This window comes from Castanea sativa, chromosome 11 (assembly GCF_040712315.1).
Source record: "Castanea sativa cultivar Marrone di Chiusa Pesio chromosome 11, ASM4071231v1".
Taxonomy (NCBI): domain Eukaryota; kingdom Viridiplantae; phylum Streptophyta; class Magnoliopsida; order Fagales; family Fagaceae; genus Castanea; species Castanea sativa.
Genome location: NC_134023.1, coordinates 42,937,286 through 42,947,645, shown reverse-complemented (window position 1 = coordinate 42,947,645; position 10,360 = coordinate 42,937,286). Strand labels below are relative to the sequence as shown.

Here is a 10,360-nt window from a genome sequence, read left to right as displayed (position 1 = left end):
TATATATGCTATTTTGAACTATAAATCAAAACCTTCTTGAGACTGAAAAATTTGAAGAAAGCATTTTTTTTTCTTTTTCATAGATACAATTTAATTTCAATTTCAACCTATAACATTCATTTTATGATAATTATTATTTATCATCAAATCAAAATATCAAATGATTTTTTAAGTGTAGGCGGTGTAATCTTTAGATCTTTTGCTCGATGACAAGAAATTACTAATTAAGTTAACTAAAACTTACAAACACTTATTTTTTCCATTGATATACGTTCAACATTTTGTGATTTAAAGTTAAACGTGTCAAAATCTTTATATTATATTATTGTCAATACTTTAAAACTTAATAAACAATGTCTATTTTAATTAATTTTTATTAAAAGAAAAGGCCTCGTGTATTAGATGGATTGCAAACTAATAAATGTAGAATCCATTTAACTTATAAGGAATCAATAGTCAAGGGTACAAGTTGTCTGTTAAGCTATTTATGTACTCACATGCATGCTCTAAACTCTCACATCTACTCGGCCTTCGGGTCCGGATAACTCTCACATCTAAATTTGAAAAAGTTTAAAAAGTATTTTAGCATTGGAAAAAAAAAATAAAGGCAAAAAGTTACCCCACAATCCAAATAGAAGGAAAGAAGGGAAAAAAATCATGAGTTTTTTTTTTTTTGAGAATGAAAAAAAAAAAAGTAAATATAATATTCATTTTGATGGATGATTTTTTTTTTTTTTTTGATAGCATGATGGATGAATTAAACATACTAATGTAAATATAATATTCATTTTGATGGATGGAAGTATTTTTACTAAAAAAAGCAAAGCTCAAGCACTAATCAAAACCCAAACCCGAGCAGTAATAAATACCCTTTTTGAAGAAACTGGTGAGTCTGGCATGGGAGCGATAATTCGAGATGGTGATGATCAAGATTGCAAGGGACTTTTTATGGTAGAGATTAAAGCTAAAGGCCATGGAAGAAGGGCTGCAGATGTTTGCACAAGATATTGGTGCTCAGTGATTGATTTTAGAAGATGACTCTGCCGTGATCATCAAACTGTAGTATGGGAGTAGCTTTGGTCACTTGATATCTAAGATACAGCAGATATTTGAGGGGCCAACCAATTTGTCCATTTGATTCAATCATGCTCAACATGGTGATAATTGGCGCATTTGGTTAAAGGATTACCCTGTTGAGTTAATTTATACCATTAGCTACCAAGAGATGCTAGAGTGAATTGGTAGTTTTCTCATATGATGACTCTCTTTTGTAAGTTTGTCTTATGAAATGAAATGATTAGGCTTTTCCAAGATTTCCCAAGATCTTTTGCAGTTCTCAACCCCGATCAAAACTCACGAGTCTCATGTGAAAATTGGAAATCCCAAAATATTATTAATAGTAATTTTAAACAGTATCTACCGACACAACAAGACAATAATGGTGCTTAGTTCCACTTACATAAAGACAAACAATAATGCATTCCGCAAAAGCATTTCATCAAATCAAATATGTACTATCTCTTGTAAAAAGATTCCACCACGACATCTCTATTGATACAAATTTTCGCAACACATTTTCTACAAGCTCGATTCAACCAAGCCTGACTTCATTGTGGGCTCAATTCATGTATTATATTATATTTTATTCTTTTAAGCATGACCCAAGCTCGTGTAACTTATGGGGGAAATTGAGGATGTGTGGTTTGGAGGGTATGGGTCGATTCTATTCGGACCTTTTGCATGAGCCCAGCCTATACGTGCTACCAAGTGGGCAAGAGACACTAATAGCACCTCAGGCTCATGGAGGAGGCCTTGTATCCAAAATTTCCACCCAAAAACATCTTTTATGCTCTAGGTGACTGTGGCCCAAAGTTTCTGCCCAAACCATTTTTTTCCTTTAAACATAGTTGGCTTCCATTGGCCAACTCTATTTGCTAGCCCTCACTTAGGTGAGCCTTCTAATGGTCTGAAATTTTTGACCAGAGGCAACCAATTAGAGAAAACCCACTTTATTTTCAAAATCATGCTAAAAGCATACCAAACTCTTCTCTAAACAAAAACAACCCAAGCCAAAACACCAAAATAGTATCATAGGGGATAAAAACCTCTTCCATTACTCAAAAACCAGTCAAGAGCAACACCCCAAACTCTATATGAAACTCTCTCTTTAGCTCATAAAGAAACCAACCACGTTTTACCCACATACCTGAAATTTTAGAACAAAAGCCTATTCAACTAGTCAATAATCTCACAATTTTGAAATTTGGGGGTTGAAATATGGGTACAGAAGAACCTTCCCTCTCTTCCACACAACCTCTCTCAATTTTCTCTTCTCAGTGACTGTGGGTCGAAATTTCAAACCTGTTAAGCCACATTTTCCCTATAGAACTGAAACTTAAGAGCAAAAACTCACTGAGCCAGGAAACATTCTCACAATTTTGAATCTTAGGGGTGGAAATATGGGTATAGGGGAACCTTCCCTCTCTTCCTCACAACCTCTCTCAATTTTCTCTTCTCGGTGATTGTGAGTTGAAGTTTCAGACTTGTTATGTTTTTATTTTATTTTTTTTGCACTTTTGTTATTAGCATTTTGATTCTCTCTTGTCAAAGTACCATTAGCCTTTTGTTCATTATACATTTGGAATTTTGGACTTACCTGTTAAGCCACATTTTCCCCATAGAACTGAAACTTAAGAGCAAAAACTCACTGAGCCAGGAAACATTCTCACAATTTTGAATCTTAGGGGTGGAAATATGGGTATAGGAGAACCTTCCCTCTTTTCCTCACAACCTCTCTCAATTTTCTTTTCTCAGTGATTGTGAGTTGAAGTTTCAGACTTGTTATGTTTTTATTTTATTTTTTTTGCACTTTTGTTATTAGCATTTTGATTCTCTCTTGTCAAAGTACCATTAGCCTTTTGTTCATTATACATTTGGAATTTTGGACTTGATTCTCCACAGTAAACACTTCTAAAGAACCCAAGGGGAGATTTGGGTTAATATCACATTTTTGGCCCTTGTCGCAAAAACGTCCCTGACAATCTCAACATGCAAAAAGATTCTACTAGGACATCTCACTATATATACCCAACTGTTTGAACTAGCTATTAAGTTATATAATAGGCTCAAGTTACATATAGTGTAACACTTGTAAATAACATAGTATTTACATCACAAATTTCTAAGCAATTTAATATTCAAAAAACTATTTTATCCATGTCATCATTAAACTTTACTACTAATTACTTTTGACCCAAGCTTACCTAATTAATTATCGCAACAGAGAGAGAGAGAGAGAGAGAGAGAGAGAGAGAGAGAGAGAGAGAGAGAGAGAGAGAGAGAGAGAGAGAGAGAGAGAGAGAGAGAGAGAGAGAGAGAGTAAATGATGTTAGTAGATTGATGGGAGTATTAAAAAATACGACTAGTGTTCACCATATCTTGTAGTTTTTGGTAGCTTATTTGCGTACTGTTTAATATATAGTTTTTTTTAAGCATTTGTGTTAAATGCATGCGACAAAAAGCTAAAAGTTAGCAAATTAAAAAAAAAAAAAGTTTTAATCTTTTATTAAAATGAAAAAATAATAATACAAAAAACTAAAGTCTTTTAGCCAATTGACACTTTTTAAGGCATAAAAAATTGGGCCAAGTGTTGGTTTGCAGTTTGAACCAATCAACTGGATCCGATAATGGGTCCTATTGTTTGGGCCTTTTCTTCTTATTAATTCTTCAAGACCACTCCTTTTCTTCTTATTGAAAAATTTGCTTCAAGAAAAGCATTTTATTACTATAAGTTTTTTTTTTTTTGTGAATTAAATTAAATGTATCTACAAACAATACTATAATAAATCATGGTATATATATATATATATATATATATATATATAACTTTAGGATACCTTAAAATTTTTATACAATAGGTGAATTGTTTTATTGATTGGAAAAATGCATATTTACTAAATATAGCATAAAAAATTATACTACTTTGAACTTATTTGAAAGAATTTGTGTGAGAATTGAGAACTATTTACTTTGAAGTTTGAACAAAGCATTATACCTTCCTTCTTTCTTTCTCTCTTTTTTTTTTTTTTTTGGTTGCTAAATTGAACTGAGAACTACTTTTTCTTTTCTCATATGATGACCCTCTTTTGTAAGTTTGTCTTATGAAATGAAATGATTAGGCTTTTCCAAGATCCTTTTGCAATTCTCAACACACCGTTCAAAACTCACTAGTTTCATGTGAAAATTGGGAATCTTAAAATATCATTAATAGTAATCTTAAACAGTGTCTGCCGACACAACAAGACAATAATAGTGCTTAGTTCCACTTACATAAAGACAAACAATAATGCATTCTGCAAAAGCATTTTATCAAGACAAATATGTACTATCTCTTGTAAAAGGATTCCACCATGACATCTCAACATGCAAAAGGATTCCACCAGGACATCCCACTATATATACCCAACTGTTTGAACTAATTATTAAGCTATGTAATATGTTCAAGTTACATATGGTGTAACACTTGTAAATTACATAGTGTTTCACCACAAATTCCTAAGCAATATAATATTCAAAAAACTATTTTATCCATGTCATCATTAAATTTTACTACTACCTAATTTCCACCCAAGCTTACCTAATTAATTATATTAAACTTGAGAGAGAGAGAGAGAGAGAGAGAGCAAATGATGTTAGTAGATTGATGGAGAGTATTAAGAAACATAATTAGTGTTCATTATATCTCGTAATTTTCGGTAACTTATTTGCATACTGTTTAATATATAGTTTTTTTTTAAAAAGCATTTATGTTAAATGCGTGTGACAAAAAGCTAAAAGTTAGCAGATTTAAAAAAAGAAAAGAATTAGTTTCAATCTTTTATTAAATTAAAAACTAATAATACAAAAAACTAAAGTCTTTTAGCCAAATTGATACTTTTTAAGACATAAAAAATTGGGCCAAGTGTTGGTTTGCAGTTTGAACCAATCAACTGGATCCGATAATGGGTCCTATAGTTTGGGCCTTTTCTTCTTATTAATCCTTCAAGCCCACTCCTAAAGCTATACATACACTCAGCCCAAGCCCAATTTCCACACAAAAAGAAAAAAAGAAAACCCCAGTTGATAAACATAAACCCTAATAACAACACTTCTCATTCATTCGAATAGAGAGAGAGAGAGAGAGAGGGACTATACAAAAAGCGCAACAAAAGTAGCTCTACCTGTCGCCAACAATCGAGAGACCCGCTTCAATTCAATCCATTCGAGGTAATCGAGTTCAATATCAATCGATAATCTCTTACTTTTTTTTATGCCTCGAGTCTCGATTCTTGAATCTAATAAATAGTTTGTGGGTTTTGTTTTGTAGGTGAGAAAGATGGGGGTGAAGGCAAAGAAAACGATGAAGAAGAGACTGAAGAAGGCTTCACATCAGCATTCACTTTCTTTACGTAAAGATCAAGCTCCTGATTTCTTGGTATTCCCTTACTTTCTTTTTTTTCTTTAATTATTTATTTTCTTATCATTGTGGTTATTGTTTTTTATTGACATATCAAAAATTTCAATTTTAAAAAATAAATAAAATAAAAAAGCCGCTAGAAGGCGGACCCGGGCGCAAAATTCCAGAGCAAAAACCAGTTGAGCCAATTGAGGATAAAGCTACAGTTTTGTACCTTGGTAGAATACCCCATGGATTTTATGAGAAGGAAATGGAAGGTCTGTCTTTTTTTTTTTTTTAGTCTAATTATTCAGATTATGAAAATCTAAGGTAACCCATTTATAAATTGTTTTATTTTTTTTTAATGGGGTTGTCCCATTTTCTGTTGTTATTTCAGGTTTCTTTTCTCAATTTGGTAAAATTAAGAGACTCAGAATTGCAAGGAATAAAAAGGTTAGACTCCTAACCTTATTTATATAATGGTTCTTTTGCAATTATAAATTAGGAAGCACGGACATTTCATTTGGGGTGTTGTATCTGTGTCGTACCAATTTCATACTTTCCGTGTCATATGTTTACATGTGCATCTACATAAGCGAGTCTTGCATGGTCGGTATTTAATCAAGTATTAGTGATTAACAAGCTGCACATTTTCACACAACATTGAAACTCTTTCATACTTTCTTTCACTTTTTTTGAAGCCCATTGTCTAGTATTTGGACGTGTCGGGTGTATATAAGAATAAACTGAATGTCAGGTTCGACCTGATAATCGTTAAGCTCCATTCATCTGTTGCCACTGAACCATGTGCGATACAAAAATACATCTGATTACAAATGATGGATGCCCATTCCTCTGAAATATGTTGCATAAGCTGATCCACAAACCATAAGTCATCAAAATATTAACAGCACTCAAGGAAGAGACATAAATTCTTGAGCGCTCTCAATTCTAGCTCCCTGGTTTTTGAAAAATAAGACCATCTAGGATCAACAATTAGAAAGGTTACATCTGCTTCTACATAATCGAGTTCTGTATAGGAAGTAGTTAATCACGTAAAAATTATTAAAAAGCTGTAAATTTTCACACTTTCAACATTGCAAGTCCTTGGTGAGAAGATCATACTATCTCACTTTTAAAGCTCATTGCCTTGCAGTTGGATGTGTTGCCAGTGTTGGGCTTATTCAAGAATAAACTTAATGTTAGTTTCACCGTGCTAATTGTTAGGCTCCATTTATCTGTATCTACTGAACTATGTGAAATTCAAAAATACATCTGTAGACAAATGATGGAAATCCATTCCTATAAATATGTTGCATTCATTTCATACCTTTGAACCGAAGATACAGAATTTAAGTTATTGCTTTTACTTTTCAAATTTGAGATTGTATGATCTTGAATGTGAAAAATGATTTGTATTTATTCTGATTAATGCGGTCTTGGAGTAGGCATTGCTTGTTCTACGGTTCAACTATGGAAGTATCCATTTCCCTTTCCAAGGCCTTAGCTTCCTAGCTCTCGCTTTCAATCTGACCTAGATCATAATACAGTTGTTAAGCAACTTGGCTAGGATAATTGATGTGTTTTGATCTGTCCTAGTTTAATTGGACAGATTTTAATTTTGTCTGTGTATGTGGCTATAGTTTTTCTCCGTCTTGTTTGTGTCAAATGGTTAATTTCCTCTATATATAGTACCATCTCTTAAAGATAGCCATCTAGCACAACATACTTGGTCAACTTAGATCTTAAAAATGTAGAATTGTCAATTTCAGAATTTCCATATGTTACAGCTCTGATAATCTGTTCCTAGAAATAATCCAGTTGGTAAAACTAAGTAGCTATCAATCAACTGGTTCTTAATTGTCTAGTGAGGTCTGCTTGTTTTTTTCTGCTTAGACACAATGATAGTACAGGTGAACCTTCCTTGGTATTCCAGTATTTTATAGAAAGATGCTGAGAGATGGATTGGACCAAATAACTAAGATCTTTTTGTAATAATAAGAATGGCTTCATGATCGTAATTTGGTGGATCACTAGAGGTTACTTTCTCCTGTGTGTCCCTCCCTTGGAGAGGCAAGTCACCACAAGAATCTTGTTGTTTAAGTTAAGCTACCATTGGAATTGTCCTTTATTTTTCCTTGAATGCAAATACAGCTTGAATGTAATGCCTTGAACATAGGCACATTGAACATTGGCAGACTAAAATAATGGTGTTTCATATGTTTTATGTAGAATTAATTTAATTTAGTTGCTGATTTTATTTTACGCTTAGTTGATATTAATTTTTGTTTTTTTCCTGTGATTTTATGTTTCATAGACAGGAAAATCAAAACATTTTGGCTTCATCGAATTTGAGTCTCCTGAGGTTATAATCATTACCTTTTAACCGCTACCATCACTATCATTATTATTGCACAACAAAGTTCTGTTTAACTTGTTGGTCTTAAGATTGCCCTTTCTTGTGCAGGTGGCAAAAATTGTAGCTGATTGTATGCATAATCAACTGTTGTTTGAGCACCTTTTGCAAGTCCATCTTATTCCTACCGAGCATGTTCACCCAAAATTGTAAGCAGTTAATTAGTATATACTACTGTGTTATCATCTTTTCTATATCCACCTAAATATAGTGTGTGGGTAACATCAAATGATCTTGTTTAGAGTAGTACTATACAACATTGCTTTATTGTGCTTCTTTGGTTAAGTTGTTTTGCATCTTTCTCTTTGAATTTATCGAAAGAAAGTTAAGCCTTGATAAGGAAACCTACCCACTTCAGTACAAGTTGTCAGAATGGAATCAATTTACTTGAAAGTGGAAAGGAGGGGAAAATATAAGGGAAGTAACCGAAGGGATAAGAAACTTCCTTAACTTTCTTCTTATTTATGCTAGTAAAGTTGAAGGAATTTTACTACTTCTGCTAAGATGTTTGTACCCTTTGCAGAAGTGCTTTCCTGACTTGTCCTAATAACTCTATTCTTCGAAGCTGATCTATTTTGGGAAAATAATTTTTGTGGTCTCATAATATTGTTCTGTATATATTCTTGTTTATATCCATGTTTTCTTTGCTATATACCCATGTAACAATCTAGGAAAGTGGAGGTTGAAGTTATGCCTTCTTTTATGTTCACATCCCCAAGCCAATTGGACTGCACATATAAATCCAACAAAACCATTAAATGAAATGAGATTGATTCTTAATCTAGTATTAAAGTTTTAATACAAGTACCTTTGGGTCAAATTTGTGGGTTTATATATATATATATATATTATAAAACTTGAACAAAAGGAAAAAAAAAAACACTGTTATCTTTGTTGTGCAGCACCTATCTGGAAAAAAAAGTTTGTATTTGGTGTCATTAGTATTAAGGTATTATAGTTTTGTATATTTAATAAAATCTGAACATAAGGAGGGTCAGATTTGCTTACATTGATACAAATATGTTCATGTTGATAAAAATGGAAATTACATTTCGTCCTATGCTAGTAAACACAATTGCCTTTTGATCAATAAATCTCTGATCATATTATTTTCTCTCTGTTTTATAAATATATATATATATATATATATATATATTTTTTTTAGATGGAGAGGTTTTAATTACCGATACAAGCCAGTCAACTGGGTTCAACTTGAACGTGATCGGCAGGACAAGGTATCCAATGTGTATATGAAAGAGATAACCTCTGGAAACTATTTCTTTTAATAAAGAATTTTTTTAAAAAAAAAAAGAAAAAGAAAAAAGCTATTAATTTTTTTTTTACTATTCCATGATGATTATTCAGGAAAAGAGTTTGAAAGAGCACAAGAAGTTTTTGGAAAAGATTAGGATGCGAGATCTTAAACGGCAAAAGAAAATAGCGGCAGCTGGCATTGATTATGAATGCCCAGAGTTTGTAAGAAGCTACACCTTGTTTATGTTTATCATTTCCTGTTGCACCAGTATTTTCACTCTGCAAATAAAAATAAATAGAATGCAATAATTAGGTATTATCCAGTGCTGATTGGTGGTTGGTTTTATTTTTACAGGTGGGTGGTGACCAGCCTGCTGCAAAGAAGATAAAAGTTTGATGATGAATAGGTATGTTACCTTGGTAATGTACCATGTGTAGTTTCTATATGTTTTTATTTATAAAAACTACACATGATGAAATTATCAATATTGTTATGATGAGTAATATAATATGAGATGGCTGAGTTTTCTTCTCCTCTCTTAATGCTAGGTTGATTTTGACTCAGAGAAGACGTGCAGGAGTGGAGTTTCTCTCTTATTGAAGAGGCACAAGCACCTGGAGTTCCTAAGCCTTTGGCTCCTCGATAAATCTTAGGAAGTTTATGTTTATGACATTTGTTCATGTAATCCTCTTTTGGCTGTTGGCTGTTGGCTGTTGGCTAAATATATTACTTAAAAGGAGAATTTAGTGTAGGATATGTTACTGCTGAAAGAAAGAACAGGGAATTTTCCGGTCTGTTGATTTACAAGAGGCTTACTGCTACATCTCTTTCATTCTTAAGGTGTTTTAAGGCTTCGAAACAACACCTTCAGCATTGCATTACTCCAAGAAATTGGTCTATTGTTGAGGTCATAAAGATTACCTTGAAAGTACCCTCTTGTTTGAACCTTATAAACTGTCTTGGATGTAACAGACTGAAAGAGGAACTTCCTTGCTTGCCTTTTTGCCAAAGCTGATAGATAATCTGTTGAAAAACAACATAAAACGAAACATCCCAACTTTTTAAGTGAACCCTAATGTCTAATGGTACTTTTGACAGTAGACAGGCCACAGGGTATTCTTTATTGATTGCCTAAGCGCCTAGGCCAATTGAAAAGCTTGGCAAATTTTGGACTTGGAGCAAATATGTTGTCTGGTTCTCCTCTATAATTTAAAGTTTCTCCTGTATGTTGCTCTCAGAGTGTTGAAACAAAATA

At 32.8% G+C, this 10,360-nt stretch overlaps 1 protein-coding gene across 1 annotated transcript; it reads left to right on the top strand.

Annotated features, from left to right (window-relative positions):
* Positions 1 to 5,119: 5,119 nt before the first annotated feature.
* Positions 5,120 to 9,967, top strand: LOC142615816 (putative RNA-binding protein C1827.05c). Its single transcript, XM_075788662.1, has 10 exons — positions 5,120 to 5,265; positions 5,366 to 5,473; positions 5,589 to 5,712; positions 5,832 to 5,887; positions 7,752 to 7,799; positions 7,902 to 7,999; positions 9,016 to 9,085; positions 9,216 to 9,326; positions 9,460 to 9,511; positions 9,654 to 9,967. The coding sequence occupies exons 2-9, from the start codon at positions 5,375 to 5,377 to the stop codon at positions 9,499 to 9,501; spliced, it is 648 nt and encodes a 215-aa protein (XP_075644777.1). The 5' UTR covers positions 5,120 to 5,265; positions 5,366 to 5,374; the 3' UTR covers positions 9,502 to 9,511; positions 9,654 to 9,967.
* Positions 9,968 to 10,360: the final 393 nt, after the last annotated feature.

Coding starts and splice junctions, on each gene's coding strand:
- LOC142615816 (XM_075788662.1), top strand. CDS start 5,375: ATGGGGGTGAAGGCAAAGAAAACGATGAAGAAGAGACTGAAGAAGGCT. Junction 7,800..7,901: donor TCGAATTTGAGTCTCCTGAG/GTTATAATCATT, acceptor TTTCTTGTGCAG/GTGGCAAAAATTGTAGCTGA. Junction 9,327..9,459: donor ATTATGAATGCCCAGAGTTT/GTAAGAAGCTAC, acceptor TTATTTTTACAG/GTGGGTGGTGACCAGCCTGC.